The sequence below is a fragment of the Apostichopus japonicus genome, chromosome 2 (genome assembly GCF_037975245.1).
Source record: "Apostichopus japonicus isolate 1M-3 chromosome 2, ASM3797524v1, whole genome shotgun sequence".
NCBI lineage: Eukaryota > Metazoa > Echinodermata > Holothuroidea > Aspidochirotida > Stichopodidae > Apostichopus > Apostichopus japonicus.
Genome location: NC_092562.1, coordinates 18700411 through 18723666, shown reverse-complemented (window position 1 = coordinate 18723666; position 23256 = coordinate 18700411). Strand labels below are relative to the sequence as shown.

The 23256-nt window shown below is 37.9% G+C and overlaps 1 protein-coding gene across 5 annotated transcripts; it reads left to right on the top strand.

Moving 5' to 3' along the window:
* Positions 1 to 2186: 2186 nt before the first annotated feature.
* On the top strand, positions 2187 to 22781 carry LOC139980964 (uncharacterized). 5 transcript variants are annotated; one of them, XM_071993049.1, is made up of 12 exons: positions 2187 to 2289; positions 2479 to 2725; positions 7037 to 7177; positions 7572 to 7686; positions 10513 to 10655; positions 13334 to 13476; positions 15057 to 15225; positions 15922 to 16007; positions 16809 to 16941; positions 18282 to 18389; positions 18947 to 19089; positions 20864 to 22781. In XM_071993049.1, exons 3-12 carry the CDS (start codon positions 7087 to 7089, stop codon positions 21500 to 21502), a joined length of 1770 nt encoding a protein of 589 aa, XP_071849150.1. In that variant the 5' UTR covers positions 2187 to 2289; positions 2479 to 2725; positions 7037 to 7086; the 3' UTR covers positions 21503 to 22781. The 5 variants fall into 5 exon arrangements, with proteins under 5 accessions (XP_071849150.1, XP_071849165.1, XP_071849142.1 ...); XM_071993056.1 differs by having other exon boundaries at positions 2195 to 2289; positions 2649 to 2725; XM_071993064.1 differs by having other exon boundaries at positions 2193 to 2725; positions 18950 to 19089.
* Positions 22782 to 23256: the final 475 nt, after the last annotated feature.

Genomic DNA, 23256 nt, shown 5'->3' with positions numbered 1-23256 from the left:
GTCACTATACCAGTCACTTTACCAGTCACTATTCCAGTCACTATACTAGTCACTATACCAGTCACTATACTAGTCAGAGATGACACTGGCTTATTGATTCCATATTCATTCGCACAAAAGGGTGCTCAGTGCCTACCAACAAATCCATTCTGGCCCCTCCATAGCGACAATTTTCACAACCGTTTTCCGCTACCCTTTTAAAGATAAACACTCACCAAACCATAGAGACTGTATACTGCTGGACTGATATATAATTAGTTTTGTTGAATCCCAGGAAACCTTTCATTAAATCATTTTGAATTGCCAGATATTATCTCAATTTCTAGAACATTTTGAAGAAAACAAAAATATGGTTTTCGTAAACTTGAAACAATTGAAAGAACCGTGACTGTGGCCATACCTTCATTGATACAGCAGTGGTTGCATGATAACATTCATTCAAAACAGTTAGGCCTATGGATGGCGAAAAATGTAACATTTGCTTAACAGCTCCTGATTACCAGAGAATAGTGTTGATGTTGGTACTGAGCTGAGTTTTCAAATGAATAGTGCGTTTAAGTTCATACAATTGCAAAAAATCAATAAAAATGCAGAATGACAGAAATATTTGAGATGTTATAAAACAAACATACGACATTAACAGCACAGACTACTTTATGTTTAATCGGTAAACGCTACTTGATATGTGGTCGATCAATGTTACCAGCGTCGCTCAGGCTTGTACACGTTTGTAATTCGAGTACAACAGTATGAGTACTAGTATAGAGGTCTCAGACTTGGAATGAGTACAACTTTGAGTACAGGGCTCTAAGATCGAGTACCAGTACAGTATATAATCTGACACTAGTACATGACTAGAGTACCATAATTCCACGAGTACAAGTCCACGAGGTCGATCACAGGCAATTGTGGTTGAGTAAGAGCACGAGTACTCCGGACAAACTACGACAAGGCAGCTCTTGAATAATAGTGTTCACCAACGAAAAACGGGGACATGGCTAAATATCCAGAAGTCAGAAAATAGCGATACACAAAATGTTAACGTTTGGCAGGCAAAATATTCATAATTTATGGGGACTCGATACAGTTGCCATATATATTCACGTTATAAATGTAGCCAGTACTGATGATTTCAGCTGTGGTGCATGTGGACATCTTGTACCTAGTTTATTTTACCTGTTACGTCTGTAAGTGGAATATTCTTAACCTATACATGAAATATCAATTGCGTTAACGAGAGTCCCTCACTATGATATTTATTGAATTTACCAAACATGAGAGTATTTTTTTTATGAGTCGATGTGAGAGTGAGGCTTATAATACCCCTAACCGATCTTTTTAAACATTAATAGTCCGAGACATATACTCATTTAGGAGGCTAAATTGATGAAATAAATGTTTATTTTAATCCGTTGTTGGTATAAATTCTAATAACTCAACCAACAGAACTGTGTAACTTTATTGGACAGGCAGAGCACCATTGAATGGCATTCAAAGTGACTTTTGTTCTTGAAAATATTGTATTGCATTTAATTAACATGTAATTTTGGGGCCACTTAAAAGGTATTTGCTTTCCTATTAAACTTTGTGATTAATCTGGGGAACTGATCGAATTTCCTGTGTGCTAGGCTAAGTAGTAAGCATGGGGCGGGGAAACTTCTTGGAGAGAGTCGGAGGAAGGGGGGATGGGGGGGGGGCTTAGCATCACAGAAGAAACGATACAACAGGATATACCCCCTCCTCCCCTCGACAACATAAAATCTTATCCTCCCCTGACTTTAAGCGGAAGCTTAGTTATTATAATGAATGAAAGTTTAGTAGACAAGGTGCCTTGGGACTAGTGTATCCTTGAATGCAGTACATTATTCAGATGCAAATGCTGTAAGCCTCAAAAATAAAATGCTCTCTTTTGTTTTACGCTTATAACATAATCAACACAGACGGTTTCATACAACGTTATCATTGCTAATAATAACTGAACTTCATACATAGTTAAGAAACTAATCTTATTAGATATGCCCGCAAAATTTGTCTTATCGAAAGTCAGGTATTATGTTACAATTACCGGTATCGACACACATTGGTTGTTGATAATATATCGATGGGCATTAACTCGTAATACTCATTTGGGATAAATGGTTGTTTGGAGAGGAGTGGAGTGGGTTGGGGAGAGGGGAGGGGAGGGGGGGGGGACTGATCGGAGTACTGAGTTAGGGGAACGGATTTGGTTGGTGGAGGGTGCTCAGCCGGGGTGTTGAATGAATTGCCCATATACGCCGTCACAAAGAGGTAATAGTATTGACATGCTTTTTTACAGCAACCTTGAAGATTTCGTTACAATGGAATCTGCAATTTATGTAACCTGTGCAATTTAGCAGAAGAAGATGCTTAGAAATGAACTACACTACAGGCTTGTTCTTATGTCTATGCGGTGAAGAGATCTCATTTAACTCATTGCATTTGCTTTTCTCATAAAAGTCTACCAGTTTGTTTGAAACCAGAAAACTCTCATAACATATCGGGTAACGTCATATGAGATGTCAATTGGGAAGATAGCGGTACAACATCGACGCCAACAACCTACTGAGATCTTTGTCAGGCTTTTGTCGTCTAACTTCGTAAACTGCTTCCTCCATTTTCTACATTAGACATTCAACGTTTAATTAGAGGACAGGATACAAAGGATTCTTTTTCCGGAAAATAAATATCTACAGTCAGTTTACCTGTAAGTACTTCTCTAAATGTTGTTTTGATCCGGTAATTGTCGTTATTGTTATTATTTCATGTTTTGTACCGGCCGTTCATTTATAATGTTAATATATAGAGTAGGATATATACTGTATGAAGGAGTAAATATGTGAGTTTATGTTTAAATATATATATATATATACAAATAATATATATATATATATTTTATTACATAATATATATAGATCAATAAAGAATAACACACCAGAAAAATTCCACTTCACGACCGGTTTCGTATTTTTGGGACTCTGTAGGAATCGAACCCCGGATCTTTGTGTCACGAACCGAAGTCCGTACCAGTCGACCACAGTGACTCTACTGGTGTGTTAAAGCGTATAAATTGGATTTGAATAACTGTCATTAAGGGCGTATTACCCAAATGTTATGATTGTAAATCATTAAGGATACGTTCATAATGACGTCAGCTCCTCGGTACAGGCCTAGATGTTAATGTAAAGTTATTGGTTTATAATTCTAAATTCTAAATAACTCATCCAAATAATTCAACAGTGCACCCTTGGATGGAACTCAACACCATTGTCTTTGACAAATTTGTTCCTCATTGTTGGCCTAAATATGTAATTTGAAGGAGGGACGTAAACAGGGGGTGCAATGGGAGCGATCGCTCCCCACCCCCTCCCCCTTAGAGTACCCCGAAAAATACAATTTAACTAAAAGCAGGTGATAGCAGTAAAGCCCTCTTTCAGGTTCAAGGTAGTCTTGGCCAAGTCGTTTGTAATACTCTTTTTCTTGCGTGGCAAACTGTACATGCCTCAGAGTCTGTTTCTGCCTATCACGAATGTGCTCGCCCACTGTATTTTACATGCCCGAGGATCTGTCCAAAAACAAACGTCTTTTACATTTCTCCAAACAGGGGCATGAACTTATGCAAACCACAGAATCTGTATTCATTCATATTTAAGTTACGAAATTGCGTGTGATGTGAGATAAAGTTTCTTCTACAGCAGTTAGCGACCGTCTCGCAGTGTACAAATCAATCTAAGCTCAAGTGATTGTTGGGGAAAGTGGGCCCAACCTGATTGGCTTCTTCGCTTTTCCGAAGCAAATCTGTCAAACTCAAAGGAAAACATTAAGATAGCTTGTGAGAAATGTGCAAGAACCTCGTATCAATCGAAAGCGTTGCCGTGACGTTCTCTGGGCAATATAGCAAATAAATACGGTAAAATAACTGAAAAAGAAAGGTACACAAGGCTTTTTATACAAGGGTCTTAACAACACTAGGTTGAAGCATGGAGTTCTGTTTATAGCTCCATGGTTGAAGAAAGCTATGCGACCCTTCTTTCCCCCGAAAGTTTGTCTGCCACGTAATACAATACTCTTATTTTGTTTATTTCCTGCAACGTGGGAGGCATTTTGGGCAATATTTTTCTTTGCACATCTTGGCGCTCCATTAAGTGTAATAATGCTCCCTTTTCTTGAGAAGTGCCCCTTTTAAAGTTCTGCTACACCCCCACCCCTTTTCAAATTTCTGGCTACTTCCCTAATTTAAGGTCGTTATACTCATACAATTGAGTATTTGTGTTGCATCTGAAGAACAATTAGACTACTATAGTTCTGGTGAAACTCAGCGGATTAGGGTGACATTTCTAAAAAAAAAAACTATTGATAGAAATACAACCAACGTGTTCTGTAATGTAATGTGTTTTGATAATGTAAAGATATTAACATTACGAAAATAGAAAAAAACTTTATCTCCATTCTCCACTCTCGCCCCTCCTTAACCACCCCCCCCCCCCACCTAGTCCTCTTACATCCAAATTGCATGTAACCATATGATCATAGCATTGGTACATCAAATGAAGTATCGCGAGTTCCTTAGATAGAAAACAGATATGATGTATATATACATACATGGTGCAGGTTAAAGGTTGTTTAGCGATCACTGTGTATTGCGTATCTGATATGAACCAATACAAATCTACGTATATATGTTGTTATACAAAAGACCGGGAAACTGTACTGTTGAGGGCTGCAGTATACTCTTCCTTGATTTATAATTATATGTCCACCCTTGTATCAACCACGGACATTATTCTTCGTATCAGAGACATTATGGAATTATACCAAAGATGCGGGTATCCAAGAATATAAATAATCATTTTGCGGTTAAGATATCGTAGTAACCTGACGTGCTTTACTCCACTTTGAGACATTTTTTAAGTGATTTCTTTCCCGAAAGAAATAAATATGAAGCGTATATATGGGTTGGCATACTTTGAAGTTTTATTTTCTACCGCAAGATATCTTATAGCAACCCTTATGTGCTTTATTCTTCTTTGAGTAATTTTTCAGTGAGTTTCTTTCCCCGAAGGCTAAACATATGAAACGTAGATATGGGTACTTTGAAGGTTCGTATTCTACCGCAATATAAATCTTGATATAGTTTATCGTTTTGCAAAACCGTATGCAGTTTTTAGAGGAAAAATAAAGAAGAGAAGAAAAAAGAAGAAGGAAAAACAAAGCAGAACGGAAAGGAAATGGAAAAGATATCCACACACCAATCCAAAACAACCAGCATTGCCCACACGACCCTCATGGCAGATATACGTGTACTGTTATGCGTAGCCTATATTCATCAATTTATGTGCGGAGAAGGGCGATTAATGCTGGAAATACACCGCAACGTTCTTAGGTGCATAATGATTATGTGAATCTGATAGGGAGTTCTAGCAATGAAACGCAACTTGGTGCGAGCGAACCCCTCCACCTTGTAACCATTAACCCTGTTACCCCCCTCCCCCACCTTGTAATCCCCTCTTCCCACCCCTTCCTTTATGGCATCATTTATTAAGTGAATAGGGAATTTCAGTCTCTAGCAATAAAACGCAACCGGGTGCGATTGTACGCCTCCAACTTGTAACCATTAACCCTGATACACCCCCTCCCCCCACCTTGTAATCCCCTCTTCCTACCCCTTCCTTTATGGCATCATTTATTAAGTGAATAGGGAATTTCAGTCTCTATAGCAATAAAACGCAACCGGGTGCGAGTGAACGCCTCCAACTTGTAACCATTAACCCTGATACCCCCCCCCCACCTTGTATCACCATCCCCTCTTATTACCCCTTCCTTTATGGCATAATTTATTAAGTGAATAGGGAATTTCAGTCTCTAGCAATAAAACGCAACCGGGTGCGAGTGAACGCCTCCAACTTGTAACCATTAACCCTGATACCCCCCCCACCTTGTATCACCATCCCCTCTTATTACCCCTTCCTTTATGGCATCATTTATTAAGTGAATAGGGAATTTCAGTCTCTACAGCAATAAAACGCAACCGGGTGCGAGTGAACGCCTCCAACTTGTAACCATTAACCCTGATACACCCCCTCCCCCCACCTTGTAATCCCCTCTTCCTACCCCTTCCTTTATGGCATAATTTATTAAGTGAATAGGGAATTTCAGTCTCTACAGCAATAAAACGCAACCGGGTGCGAGTGAACGCCTCCAACTTGTAACCATTAACCCTGATACCCCCCCCCACCTTGTATCACCATCCCCTCTTATTACCCCTTCCTTTATGGCATCATTTATTAAGTGAATAGGGAATTTTCAGTCTCTAGCAATAAAACGCAACCGGGTGCGAGTGAACGCCTCCAACTTGTAACCATTAACCCTGATACACCCCCTCCCCCCACCTTGTAATCCCCTCTTCCTACCCCTTCCTTTATGGCATAATTTATTAAGTGAATAGGGAATTTCAGTCTCTATAGCAATAAAACGCAACCGGGTGCGAGTGAACGCCTACAACTTGTAACCATTAACCCTGATACCCCCCCCCCCCACCTTGTATCACCATCCCCTCTTATTACCCCTTCCTTTATGGCATATTTATTAAGTGAATAGGGAATTTCAGTCTCTACAGCAATAAAACGCAACCGGGTGCGAGTGAACGCCTCCAACTTGTAACCATTAACCCTGATACACCCCCTCCCCCCACCTTGTAATCCCCTCTTCCTACCCCTTCCTTTATGGCATCATTTATTAAGTGAATAGGGAATTTCAGTCTCTAGCAATAAAACGCAACCGGGTGCGAGTGAACGCCTCCAACTTGTAACCATTAACCCTGATACACCCCCTCCCCCCACCTTGTAATCCCCTCTTCCTACCCCTTCCTTTATGGCATCATTTATTAAGTGAATAGGGAATTTCAGTCTCTATAGCAATAAAACGCAACCGGGTGCGAGTGAACGCCTCCAACTTGTAACCATTAACCCTGATACACCCCCCACCTTGTATCACCATCCCCTCTTATTACCCCTTCCAGATATAGCGGAGTATGGTCTACCAGCCAGTTTAGTATTCCAATCGGAGATCATGAGTCCTCTTTGTCGCTGTGCTGCACACCTGTGTCTCGGATATGTATCTATGTATCTCTGTGTCTACGCCACGGTTCACGCCGGAAAGGGTAAGTGGTTTATATTAGAGATTACATAATAATAATATATATACATACATATAAAGATATATATATATATATATATATATATATATATATATATATATATATGTATGTATGTATGTATATATATATATGTATATATATATGTATATATATATATATATATATATATATATATATATATATATATACATATATATATATATATATGACCAAGAGTAGGAGCTATCACCGGTGCAATCAGAAAGTAAATATTTAATATGTAAGTGCAGGTGAACTACACTAGTTTGTAAAGGGTCTCTCCACGCACAGAAATAATATAGTGATTCGCTAAAATGACTCGCCTCACCCCAGAAATAGAGATAGATTAATTAATGATTGACATATTTGTTCCTCTCAGTGACAAGTCCAATGCCAGTGTGTTTCAGGAATCATAACACGACCATAAGATGCAGTGCAGCTTTGGGAGAAGGTGAAGAAAATAATACAGTGTGTTTAAACGCAATTTCTTCGAGGTGAGTATAGGAAGGACAATAGGTTTTTTTTTTGTGAAGATATTTCTGCAGATCAGAAGAGTAGAAAGACAAACTTACAGCAAACATACGCACACACTCACACATACAAAAGACAACGCATTGTACGGCTATATTTTGATGAATTTTATTCATTTTACATTGTTTATCCCGGATTATCCCGGATACGGGAATATTGTTATATCCCTACTTTTAAATGTATACTATTGTTCAGTCATGTAGACTATCTTCATGAATACTAATATAACGCTTACATCACTATATATATATATATATATATATATATATATATATATATATATATATATATATATATATATATATATATATATATATATATATTTATATATATATATATATATATATATATATATATATATATATATATATATATATATATATATATATATATATATATATATATATATATATATATATATATATAATTGGTCCGGTCAACTATCTTGGTAATAATTTTACGCATCACGCGGAAGATTTCTTCAAGTTAAATTACTTGCCAAAGCTATCTCGTATAAAGAATCTTATACACCAATGGTCGAAGCGAGATTTAACTCCTATAGGCAAAATTATTATTATTAAAACTTTCGCAGTGTCCCAATTGGTGTATATCCTTACAGTGTTGCCGTCTCCTCCTGTGAATTTTCTTCAAGAGATAAATAGGTTGTTTCATAAATTTATCTGGGATAATAAGCCAGACAAAATACGGAGAAGCGTTCTCTTAAATAATAAACAAGATGGTGGGCTACGTATGATTGACGTCGCCTTGTTTGCAACAAGTTTAAAAACATCTTGGGTTAAAATGTATCTAGATGATAATCATAGACCGTGGAAGGATCTGTTTGATTACTGCTTGAAGGCCCATGGCTGTAGGTTCTTGTTTAATTGTAATTTTCAAAACACAGATGTTAATGATATTTCAAATGTATTTGTAAAAGAGGTCTGTCAAGCTTGGGCTCATTATAATTACAATATTCCTGTAGGTAATTATGGCAATCAAATAATCCTAAATAATTCTTTTATCAAGATTAATAAACAGATCATTTACAATGAAAGACTTTTTAGAGCCGGTGCGTACTATGTTAGTAATTTTTTTAATGAGGATGGTACCATACTACAGTATAGGGACTTCATGGAAAAGCACGACATTGAACATTTTTCCTATCTTAATTACTTTAGTATTGTTTCGGCAATCCCGAGGTATTGGAGAAATAATTTGGGTGATGATGCTAATTTAAATATTAATTGTCAACGTATGACAAAGTTCATATTCGCACCGAAAAGCAATAGATGTGTATACGAGAACTTAGTTAAAGATAAGGTTACTACCCCTAGGGCAAAACTAAAATGGGAAGAAAAATATCGCACAGTCGACTGAAATTGGCAACGAATATTTTCTTTAATATATACGGCTGTCAGGGATCCCAAAATTCGGTATTTTCAGTTCCGATTCTTGCATCGAATTCTTGGTGTTAATCAGTACATGCATAGGATCGGAATTGCTAACACCCCAACTTGTAGTTTTTGCAACAATTTTGATGAGACTCTGGAGCATTTATTTTGGTTTTGCAATTATGTTGATTCATTTTGGAAGGAGGTTGTTAGAAAATGGTGGAAATGTAGTTTTGAGCTTTCTCCCTATATTATATCTTTCGGATGTATCAATGATGAATTAAACCCGATAAATTTCTTAATTTTCAATGCCAAATATTATATTTTCTTTTGTAAGGTACAGAACAAGATTCCGACAGCTGAGGAATTTTCAGTGAAATTTCGATTTCAATTATCAGTTGAAAAGTTTCTTCTGCAAAAAGAGAAAAAGGAGCATATATTGATTAAGTTCGATAATTGTTTTGAAAATGTTTAGGAGCATGTATTGTATTGGAGTATTATAATTTGATACAAAGGTGCTGCGACACCGTGCTGTTTTATATTGTGTTGAGAAGAGAAATAAAATACGGATGAAAAAAAAAAAAACATATATATATATATATATATATATATATATATATATATATATATATATATATATATATATATATATATATATTTCAGCTGAAATCAGTAAGTCGCTTTGACTTAACCACTTGCCGACACTCTTCTCTATAAAATAGTTTCAATTCCTGCTACTCCTTGTCACTTTCGGTGATCATGCACTGAAGAAGAGCTAGTTTTGCTCGAAAGCTCTGCAAAAACCAAACATTGGTTGTTTTACTTCCAATCACTTACCTAATTTATTTATTGTATCTCACTCGAGATCCAGCCTTTCTCTAAATGCAGCATAGTTGTTTTACAGTTCTCCCGTTATTCCGTTATATATATATATATATATATATATATATATATTTCAGCAGAAATCAGTAAGTCGCTTTGACTTAACCACTTGCCGACACTCTTCTCTATAAAATAGTTTCAATTCCTGCTACTCCTTGTCACTTTCGGTGATCATGCACTGAAGAAGAGCTAGTTTTGCTCGAAAGCTCTGCAAAAACCAAACATTGGTTGTTTTACTTCCAATCACTTACCTAATTTATTTATTGTATCTCACTCGAGATCTAGCCTTTCTCGAAATGCAGAATAGTTGTTTTACAGTTCTCCCGTTATATATATATATATATATATATATATATATATATATATATATATATATATATATATATATTTATATATATATATATATATTTATATATATATATATATATATATATATATATATATATATATATATATATATATATATATATATATATATATATCAAAATTGTTTGATTGTATCTTTACTCTCTTTAGCGGAGCTAACAGTCAAACAGAATGTGGGACAGGATATGTGTCTCTACTTGTCCAAGTCACCTTAGCGAACTACATATATGACTTGTGTGCAAATTCCACTGGTGCGAACAAGACCTGTCCACAGCTGGACCTAAGCATGAAAGGTACGAAAAGAGGAAAGATATTGTGGTCGGATGACGAGCATGGAAGCGAGGTGGGGGGGGGGGGGGGGTGGGGGCGTCGGTTTGCAGGGTTGAATGGAAAATATTAATTCAAGTCGTGTACCTCGTACATGACGGAACTTTTAAATTGAAATATCTCCAAGTTGGGAATAAGATTCATGTGACAGTTTCTCTTCGCAAACGTTTCAGTATGTTTTGTACCAAGTACAAAAAGCAGCAAACATTGGGAAGGGGAGGGGAAGGGGGAGGGAGAGGGGAAGGGGAAGGGATGGGGTTGGGGGGTAGAGGGGATACGGCTCCTGGACTCGTTGTCAATCGGAGAGCAGGAAAATATGGAGGGGGCCCTGGGAAAGCATGAAGTAAAGAATTATTCTCATTTTCATTAAGAAAAAGAAAAGAGAAAAGTGCAAATGGAGACCCAGGGGACGAAGTTTTCTAGCTGTCGACGCCTCTGCTTACAAGTGTGAATGCTAGAAATGCGATTTGAAAATGATTACTTATTTACCCCATTCTATGATGCGATGATAAAAGAGGATCTCGCTCAATGAACGAGCGTCTAGGTTTTATTATAACTATATTAAGTCGATGGGTTTTAAGGTTATTAATAATTGTCTAGAATCAGCGGCGTAACGATGAGTCTGGGGGCCCCTGGGTCCAGGGAAGGATGGGCCCCCTGGCTGCTGCGGAGAATCAACCGATGTACGCGCAGCGCACATCACGAGCGCGGAGCGCGAAGTCCCAAAGGCGTGGGTCCAGGGCCCGCCTTAGGGCCCTGGAAGCTCTGGGGTTCTACAAGCTCTCTGGTGCAATCTAAGCCGTATATGGAACATTTCGTGGTGATTTTATCGACTGAGATTTTGGGGAAAATCTGCGTTCATAGACACATTTTTGGTCCGCCTTGTCTGTCATACTGGGAACATGAAAAAATGTGTTGCAAAGCTAGAATACATTAAGAGATTGAAAGGACAATAAGACCAAATGACCAATGTCCAATTAACATAAACATGTATATTTCCACCCGTGGCGTAACTCCTGTGGACAAATGGTATCCAAGTTCCCGAGAACTTGGAAAGGCTAGAGCTTGAATTTACTGAGCCTAGACGAACGTATTCACGCACAGAAAAATATGTCTATTGTCTCGTTTATAGCTTCTTTTCCAACGAAAACGTGCCGTTTCAAAAAAGAAGAAAAAAAAGGGTACCCCTCTTCTAAGTTCTGTACATCAGTGCAGCGGGGGCCCCCTTTGGTCGGGGGCCCCTGGGTTTGCCCCGTCCGAGCCCATATGCGTTACGCCGCTGTCTAGAATCAAGAGAGAGGTCGAAATGTATACATGATATGTTATGATATGTTATATCATTTATCCGGAGGTGAACTACTCAATTTCATGTTTCTAAATATTTTTTCCCGTTTTCAGAAGTAGTGCCTTAGTATTGAGGGTGTTATATTACGTAACTAATTTATGACGACTCAAATCTTATAACTTAGTTGATTTCCTGGAACATTTGTAGTGCCAATTACTTGATGACTTTATTTCAAATGAAGGTAAAATAATTTACTCCGACTGAAGAATCACTTTCCACAATGAATTTCTCTTTCAAGCCTACAGTTGCAAGGAGGTATAGAGCCAACCACACCCGCCTCCATATAATTCATATTTGTTACTAAACATTAGCTGAGAAAAGCTTAAAGCAATTAGGCATATAATTAGACGAAAAATAGTAGCACGCTTCCTAATTCGTAGGCATTTCTTACTTTTTCTTACAGATCATGTTTTACTATATGCGTTGCTTTATCGGTAGTAATTTCGGTATCCACATATATTTGTCTACTGGGTCTCCCCCCCCCCCCCTTAGGAGGGATCCTGGATCCGTCGCTAATACATGACGTCATTCTCTGCAAAAGAATGAGATCCGCTACGAATCGCAAGGTTAATGGGCACTTGCTTAAAAACAAATTACAAACAAATCCATGGCATTTTGGATGTATAATATGCTGAATATATATGATAGCCATACTACAATAATTGTATCGAGTCACTCTTGCCGACCTTGCAACATTGTGAGGCGGACCGCGGATTGCAAAATCGGTTATGACTATAACGCGGATCGCAAAGTCGGTAATCACTACCGTATATTACCATTGAAGGCATTGAAGACTCGCCCCAAACCGCGCCGCGCTATGAAAAAGTTAACTTTCCTTTGCTTGCAAATGACGTTTTCTTCTTGTCGCTACAAAATGCAGACAGTAATGAAACGTGATACCTTGTTATCTTTGATCTAGACCGGACATCAATTTGAGACGGGAGATGTCCACGCTGCTATGTACACTGTGTTGTGGGTATTGACCGTAGCTGTATGTATTGACTGTACACTAGTGTCTAATTACCGACGGTAGCAAGCTGTGTATGTGTAATTTCTGGGATCGATGGTGGTGTCTAACACTTCTGTTATACCCCATTCGAAACTAGGTCAGATTACCGGCATGAGACGTTTCTTTGTACGCGAGTCTTCCCACCCTTTAATTTCGACCAACACGGCAGCATACAGCAAAGTTGTAATCAAACAAATCCGGGAGTCTTTACATGTTAATTTCCTCAATACCGCCCTTATTATTTTCCGCGCAACATTTCCTACTGTAGTTTTTGTTGTTCTTCTTTCCAGTGGTTCCCAATCCACCTGTTATTGTATATATGGTCACTACAGGCATCGGTAGTTTCGATCTTTCCTTTAGAGTGCCTGAATTTTGGGACTTTTCAACCGTGTTGAAATACCAAGCCAACTATACACAAGAGGGTATACATGATGTGAGTATATGTCTACCTTTAATTTGCAGCAATGAACTCTTGTTGATACAAATTAGCATTACATGTGTATAGTTCGACTGTTAAGGTAATCCTAGCAGAAGGATGATGTCACATACTCTTTAACTAAGCTTTAGCGATGTGTTAACACATGGTGCTGTCGCCAATGTCTTAATTTGCGTGATATCTGAACTGTTGCTAATCTCTGAGTCGAAGTAACAAGATCGTGTGAACGCGCTTACAAGCCCGGGAACTGGTACGCAGACAAGGTGATTGACAGGTTTCACGTTTGCACGCTCGCGGTTTTTTTTTTTTTTTTGGGGGGGGGGGCGGGGTGGGCTCATATACTTTAAGTAAGGCATATACTGACCACCATCAATGACGACGAACTAAGATTACAGGGTTTCTACAAAAAATATTTTTGCACCGTGAGTATAACGTTTGAACAAATTACTTATTTAACTTTTTTTTTAATTTAATTTTTTTTCACGAGGTTAGTGTATGTTATCCCGAGTATTTAAGTTTCAGTCACCCATTCTTTCAATCTGAGGATATTAATATCGTAAGCCTCATTACGATACAATGTTATTACAGGGTATCCCGGTTAGTAGTTCAATAGCCATTCAATTGAGACTTTAGATTGGCCAATTTTAACCCATTGTCAAATAAATTAATTCACTTCTTTATGTCTGGCCATGGCCATAGTTTTTGATGACAATTTATCGAGCGAGTATCTTCGCTAATAATGATACCTATTATGGCGCAATCTTTACTCCAAAGCGCAGGTATACCTCTGATACTCACTTGCCTGACCACAAGAGAGGAATATTCCCGGTCAAAATTTCCTTTTTGATACGTTAAAGGGAAAATAGGCTAATAATCTGAGGATTCTGGTGAAATTTGCATTCAATTTCTATGTACCGAGTCTAAGATATAGACAGTTGAAGTTGCCACATTTTGTACGAAAAGTGAACTTGGAGCAAACAGGTGTGACGTCATTGTTGGGCACTGATAAATAATGTTTTGCTTTCCTTAAAAAAATTACGTCTAATTTTATACTCCACAATTGGATGCAGCCGTTTTGTGAATTTACCATAGGTATTGGTATTTTATAAACTTCACATCCCCTTTACAAAAACTAGTAACCCTATCCAATCCAAGGTCAAATCAATAGACTGAAAAATAAAGAAAATACAAAACATTATTTGTCAGTGTGCAACTATGACATCACACCTATTCGCTTCAAGTTCACCTTTAGTAGAATATCAGATAATTTCAACTGTCAATATCTCAAAAACGGTAGGAATTCAATGCAAATTTCACCAGAATTTTGACCTGGACTATTCTTTTAACAAATACATTCCTTCGTTTAAGCAAGCGCGGTAAGGATTAGAAAAGAATTTATTTGGCAATATTTTCTTGTATTCTTTACATATGATATGATCTGAATAATGTCAATGAAAAGATATAGTGATGTATGCGGTCTATAGCACATGCAACGAGCTAACCTTTGTTGTTTTTATATCAGAATATTGCGGTTTGTGATAGTTTCTTTCTTTCTTTCACTCCATCTTTGTATTCAGAGTTCTTCTGGTCGCACTGATAGGAAAGGTAACATAACTGTATTCGATTTGTCAGTTCATAAGAAACCATTTTCTCTGGTGTGCGTCCGAATTAAGCTAAAATATGGCTACGACACTAACAACTGGAGCGCTTACTCAAACAGAACATGTCGGCATACACAATCAATAGGTAAGTGATGTACTTCTGGAGTGAGTATATCTGTGGGCTGATTGACTATATATTATGATGGATGTCTCAAACATCCAATATCACGCGAACCATTATCATGCTAATGTACGGGATGTGCAAAGATAAACGCTTCGCACATAAAGCTTCAATTCAATGTGTATTTTTTCAAGTTTTTTTGTAATTGCATTCTTGCGCTTAGTATGTTAGTGATAGAAAAGCTGTTAGATGTCTAAGGTTAACAACAAAGAAATGGGGTGGGGGTGGGGGAGGGGGGGGGGAGGTGTGGGAACGGAAAAGAAAATGTGAAATAGGAAATGGGAAGGGTGAGAGGGGAAGGTGAAGATGGAATGGATTTCTTAAAACGAGTAACAAAGTGTTACTTCAAGTTGATTGTATTTGTTATCAATATTTATTTTTGAAACAAAAACAGGCTAATTGTGATCGAAATGCCTTTAGTTATTTATATGTTATTAAAAACGTTCAATTTTGAGACAACGTGTTTTGGATTCCGTTCCTGCTGGGTTCATTTTGATTACATCTCTTTACAAAATTTGTCATAGGTTTCATGAAACTATTACAATATTCTGTGTAAGAAAAAACATGTTCCATTACATATTTAAAGGGGGGGGGGTAACTCTTACATTGACAATATTATCAATGAAAAAATCTGAATACTTTGTGAATATTCCTTTACAGCGCCCTCCAAAGGACCGAGAATATCGAAACTATCACAGCAAGTGGGAGAAAATCATGAATTCAGGTCGATTAGAGTTTCTTGGGAGGTACGTATTCATAATATAGTTCATATTAAAATATATATATATACACTTCACTTTTTGCGTAGAAGAAGGCGTGTCTGAATTATACGCTATTTGTTATTCACAATTGTTGGCTCATATTAAATCATCTGCAGTGTGTTGTATACAGTGTTCATTTGTATAAATTATGCAGCATACGTGGAACATCTATGCATGATAAATACAGCAGACAAAAAAAAAATCACCTTTACGATCGATTTCGTCCTTTTGGGACTCATAGGGCGATTTTCCTGGTGTGTTTATCTCATTAATTTAATATATCAAAATAAAATAAAACTGTTAGCAAACTGCTTATCCACTAAATTGAATGTGTAAAAGAAAGTTGGCCTGACGTTTCGATCCTAGCATGATCTTCTTCTACCTCTCCTCTTCCCCTGTTGGTTTCTTTCTTTCTTCTCTCCATCCCTTGTCTACTAATCTCCTTACATCTATCTCTTTGTGTTCACCATGCTCATTAACCTGTCTGTATTCTGTGCGTGTTTTTGTCCCTTCTGTTACTGTAACTTGTCATTTAGCATCTGAAGAAGATCCTGCTAGGATCGAAACGTCAGGCCAACTTACTTTTACACATTAATTTACTATATATCTGTCATACCACTTGCTACATATTCATTTCATAATTACGGCTTGGCTTGCCCATAAAAAAGTGTTAGCTCTGTGTGCATTGTCAGATTCAGAGCACCAGTAAGTCCGTCCGCCCGTCCATTCGTCCATCCGTCCATCCAAAGTACTAATTTGTCTGTCTCTTTTTTAATGAACACACAGCCTCCTGAAGAAGAATTTCGGAATGGAATCATTGTAAACTATTCGGTAACTATTGTACCCGAAAACAACACAGGATCGGATATCGTCGCATGGACTTACGTCAATAGCAGCGTGAACGAATATGAATTTCGAGGTTGGGTTACGTAATATTCAAGGAACATACTATTGCATTATACTGGTATTATATATGACGATACTAACGCTTTTCCAAATTTGATAGTCGTGGTTGTTGTACTTTTTTCACTGACATCGATAACGCCCTCAAATTTTGGAGATTTCTAGGTAGGATTGTTGGAACAGTAATCCAGATCATGTGACTGCAAAGAAGAATGTTGTTTTGTTTTGGAAGTGTGGGTTTCAATGATTACAACTCTTTGGTGTATTTAGAAAACATAAATACTTAATCTATATACCAATGACGTTGATGTTCAATTCGGTTCTTTAATGCCAAAATGAAGATATGAATTCAAAAAAAAAAATTGATTTTATGTCTTCAAAATGAGTGCAAAAGTAAGTAAACAGCGTATACAATGTATTGACAAAAGGGATACAATATATCCTTTTGAAGGATACTTTATTTAAGTGAAGGGGTTAACAATCAGATAGCTGTAATAGTCATTCAAGTTTTTTTTTTTTTTTAAGTGATTGAAAAAGTTGTTCATGACATTTACCTCTATCACATAGACACATGATGATTGTAGGGTATTTGTCTCTTATAATGCAATTTAACGAGTTAACCCGATTGGGAAGGGAATTGATAAGTGCCTGTATACTTTCGGTATCTCGTGCCGTTCTCCTAAGTGAGATAAAAAGAACCCAAAAAAGATGACAGTCAATTCATTGGGACTCAAAACTATATTCGATAACCACCTAGTCTGAAACGAGATATTTCTTTGTAAACACTTTTCTTGTATCAAATTAAAGCCCAAGCCTCCTTTTCACCCCCTCTCCCTCCTTTCCCCCCTCTCCATACTGTGAATTGCTATATTGGAATTGTGTTCTTGGATTTCACAATTTAAGTATTATTAAAAATTTATTTCTCGAGTACATGGCAGAAATGGGTCGTACCCCCTCTTTTAGAGTGACATTGAGTTTTGATGTCATGTACGTGCAAAATGTTACAATTGCTGAGGAGTTATGTGAAAGCAACCATAACCAAAGAGGTACTGCAGTGACCCTCGACCCCTCGCCCGTTCTTCTCAGATGATCGGGTGAAATAAATTAAACATTGTAATATTATGCAATGTACGGAAAATGCAAATTGAAAATGACCTTTCATATCACGTTTCAAAGTACTTGTATGGGTAGTATGAATAATTCATCTAGTAAAAACACGATATTAATTTCTTTTCATACTCTCACGACGTAACAACGTGTATAATGAAAGTACAATGTAGTATACAAGAATTGTCCCAACTGGGTGCACTCTCATATTTTGATGTTACCATTTACTTTTTACATTTACATTTACAGATGTTCCATCCTATTCGAAATTGATTGTCAGACTCATAGCTTGGACTGTAGGGGGCGCCTCTCCGGAAAGTAACCGCACAGTGTTTGCTGAACCTCAAAAATCAAAAGGTGAGTAAGGGCCAATCGTTTTGAATTATTGATATGATACAATGAAAGGTTTCCGTTCGCCATTGTCTATTCTGGCGTCAAAGACATCGACATATTTGCGTCATTACCGACGTCATGACGCCATATCGTCTTCTTCGGCATTGTATGACGTCATCTTTATGACCATCGTCATCAACGTCATGACGTCATCCTTCTTACCATCGTCGCCATATCGACATTATCGTTAAAACATCATCGATTTCATAATCGTCTTTAACGGTTTATCAATATCTTCGTCGACATCATTCTCATCCTTATTGTTGTTGCCATGGCTACCATCATCACTATCACAATTGGTTTGTGCTATCATGATAACACCATCATCTTCATTTCCTTGATGTCATCGCAGTCGTCATTCCTTTATCGTCATTCTCCTCATCGTTGCTACCTCCGACATTACGTCATAGTTTTGGTGACGTCACGTTTTATATGTAATCATAGTCTCCAAGGTTACGGCATCGTTGGCATATTTAACATCCATATAGGCTATTAACTCTCTGTTAAATTTCTTCTTTTAGTAGCATTTGAGTATCTCCCGTTGGTTTTCTTCACCACTGCTTCCTTTGTGGGTTTGCTTATCATCATCGCTGTGATTCTGATTGTTCGACGAAAAGTTCTAGCCAACCATCTTCCTGAACCACACGTTATTAATCCGTCTAAGGTGAGATATTTAATACAAAGTAGAAGCAGAAAAAAGTTGACATAGATTCCGATCTTAAATCTTTTACTAGTTATTTATGTTATTATTTACTTGTAGTATAATATTATTTGATATCATCAATTAGAAAGTAGGCTATTGATATTAGTCTTTGATGAAGATCCATGGATGGTCTTGGTACTTTTTTTCTCATTACTTGCAGAACTTAAAGATATAACAGACTTCCAAGATATGTATATAATATCATTGTTATTATGCCATAAATAACTAGGAGATATTTGGTGAAAAAACCCCATTAAGACTGAAGATCCGTGAAGATTCTTAACAATTCTCGTACCTCGGAGCAGGGGCGTAATATTTGGCCAATGTGCAACTATATCACAGGGCCCATATTTGGTTTCGATGATAATCGTAACCTATGCATTCATGATGTCGTATGTGTGTATGGGTGGGTGTGCGTGTAGAAGTACCACATTGAGTACAAAATTCTATTGTTTTTGGTGGAGGTCAAAGGTCATTTGAGGTCACCAGGGGTGAAATTGTGAAAACCTTGTAAACACGATATCTCAACAAGGGAAGGTCGGACCAACTTCATAGTTAGTGTGTAGAAGTACCACATTGAGTACAAAAATTCTGTTGCTTTAGGCGGATGTCAAAGGTCATCTGGGGTCACCAGGGGTCAAATTGTGAAAACCTTGTAAACACGATATCTCAATACTGGAAGCTTGGGCCGACCTCTAATTTAGTGTAGAAGTACCACATTGACTTAAAGAATCCTATTGTTTTGGTGGAGGTCAAAGGTCATTTAAGGTCATCAGAGGTCAAATTGTGAAACCCATGTAAACAAGTACACCCTCACTATACATTACGTCAGATTCATGAAGAAAACTGCTCATGTACATCATCGAAACTACAATGCATTTTTGCATTCTGGTTGTTTTACTCTTAGTTTTTCCTAAATTACGGTACGCTATATTACGGGAAGGCTAATAGGCTTTTTTTCATTCAATATTTTCCTGCCCTACCCCTCTATATTTTCCAGGCCCCTAAATTACAAAGCCCTGAGGCTGTAGCTCTCCTGATACCCCCACCCCTGAGTATTTACCTACCGTAATTTGCATTGCGCATGTACAGAAGCAATACTGCAATGGCGCCACCCATAATCACATTGTGAATAGCGATGTCTATTGAACATGAAAACAGAAACAGCGACAACTTTCAACTATCATACATTCTTCCGATATACACACTTCGCATGGCTTAGATTAGTATTTTCTAATATACCCAAATAACCAAAAGGTTTGTTATATATCTGGCAAGATACAAGCACGGAAACTTCGTTTGGTGTTTAATGAATTCTCATATACGAAGAGAAAAATATGTTACAAATATGTTACTTGCACGTTAAGTTTTTGCGGAAATGGATAAAAGATCCAGACAAATCAAACTTCTCTTATTTGTAGCAAACTGAACCTCATCTGAAAGTAGCAAGCTGTGCGACTATGGTTCCGGAGTGCTTTTCACTTATTCACGGCATCTAAGGCTCCCTAGTGCACGTGTCACAGTAGGGACGGTCAAGGTGGACTGGGGGCATTTGTTTGCTATGGCAGAGTTATCTAACCGTGGGCGCAATCTGTGAATCGGCGTGTGGAACCAACTATGGCACCTCCCGCGATGTGAATGATGTCATACTTCAAGAAATCTCCTTTTGTCTGTGTTCTTTTGTGTGACGACCAAAATTTACATTAATAATGTTATATCTTTCTTTTGCTGACAGATTCCAACTTACCGTACCAAACCACCTCCGAAAGAAATCTTTGACACTTTGAAATTGGTTTCAGACCAGCCCGAGTTTGACCGCCAGGATCCAAGCGTATTAAATAAACTGGAGAATTGCATACCAGGAAAGGAACGACGCAGTAGGACCAGTGAAGATTCCGGTTTACCTTCTAGCCCGTGTCAAAGTGGGTTCGATTTCCCATCGCATCAAAACGGCTTCGTCTTTGAAACATCGGGTAAGAAACAAGAGGAAGTCACTTGTACGTACACCGGTTTACCTTACGAAGATGCCGAGATGCAATTACCAAACTGTCTACAAGAATCTGGGACGAACGCATTTCTAATTGGCAATGTCGCTCCATCTTTCGAAGATGCTCGTAATGAGGGAGAATGCCTCGAGAATCGCTTGAATGACTCCGCAGTTAATAGTCACAGGTATGCGAGACCAATTTCATCGCGATTAATCGACCACAAAGAGGGATATGTCCCAATGGCAAGACACGACAGGACCCTGAGCATTGAAGGGAGCAGTATGTCTGAAAGTCGTGTGGATACTGAATCCTCAGAAGGATTACAAAGCTACACGTGCATGAGTAGTTACGCGAAATCTGGAAATGAACATGAACAAGTAGCCTGATCGTGACGTAATAAAAAAAGATGGCGGAACTATGAAGAAGTATCCGAAATATGTTAACCATCCTGATTCTCTGAATTGCTTGATTCTGTTGCATAATTTTGATACTGAAATTAACAAATTTTATAGTTGTGTTTGAGTTGTTCATTTGCTTCCCATGAGAAAATACAACAACAAAAGCGGAAGTCAAGACGGATTTATCATCATGCATATATGCAGGGACGTCGCTAGAGGGGGGGTGTGGGGGGTGTCTCACCCCCCCAATCTTGGTAAAAATGACGATAGTTGGAAAATTTGAGTGCGACAGTCGGAATTTCCGACTGTCGGAATTTCCGACTGTCGCCAGCTTCAATTCGGAATTTCCGACTGTCGCGCTCTAATTTTTCTGACTGTCGCACTCTTATTTTCATATGTTCTTGTAATTTGTGAGTGACATAAAATTTTCGATCAAAATTGACCTTTAATCAGTCATATTTACCACGTTTTCCTCGTCACATTGAGAAATTGTATCTCGCGATCCTTATACTCCACCATACAAAACTTCGTATGATTTTGAATACTCTAAAAAAAAAAATACAACGTTCGCCAGCTTCAATTCGGAAAATTTTGTATTAATTTTGCTATTGGGTGGGTCGACCCTGTTCGCTAGCTTAAAGTAAGTTCAGGATATACCAGGGACGTAGCCAGGGGGAGCAGGGGAGCGACTGCTCCCCCCCCCCCTTTGAGTGTCGAAAAAAATGTTTAAAAACTGTTGTTTTTTTAGCATGGTATTTTGTCAGTGCTCTTTTGATCTTGAATACTCGTCAACTCCGTTAACTCGATTATAATCGTAATAACATGCAGGCCTACTGATTCAACTACATACTTAGTTTGGCAGATGCAATTAGATAAATTTAGCCTATAGCCTATTTCAAACCTACAGTTGGCCACTGCGTAATAAAATACATATTGCCTACCTAACCTCACTCGATGGAATGTCACGAACCGTATGCACAACGACGACGACAAGTTCGTTCTCATCCGTTCTATGATTCGTCCTAAGTTGTTGCATGAACAGCATGTTACGAAGCTAAGCTAGCAATCGTACGTGATACGCACTTCCTATAAATAATTATTACACTGTTAATACACGGAGATAACGATATTTTTTTAGGCCACTGCAAATCTGGCTGTCTTACAAAATATGAAAGTTTATATTGTCCATCAATTAAGTTCGTCAAATGTATTTAAGTCCAGACATTGGACAATAAACAAGAATCATCCTTCTGGAAAAATTGTAAAAGAGCACTATGTTTGTCTTTCTGATATATTATGTAAGAGAACATGTAAAAGAATTCAAACAGGAAACAAAATCTGCTGATAATATGATATCATATGATAATGATGAAACTGGCAACAAATTGCACCAGATCGCATATAAGGACCTTCAATTGTTCAAAAAAATCTCAAAGGGGAGGGGGACACCCCCTCCTCTTAGACCCCTCCCCCATATCAATCGCAAAAAGTGCTTCCCCTTTCAAATTCCTGGCTACGACGTTGGGATATACATTGTCTCTATGGTATACAATTAAAACACTCAATGCTAATCTACGGAAGTTTAAAAGTGCCATCAACATAAGCAAAAACTTTGCCCCATAAGGTACAAATGTATTGAAAAAAGTTCGGAACAAAAGTGCAGTCGCGAAAGATGGGGTGTCTGACTGAGACTGACCGTATCGTTGACGATGAGTGCGGGGGGCGGGGGTACAAGGCAGCAG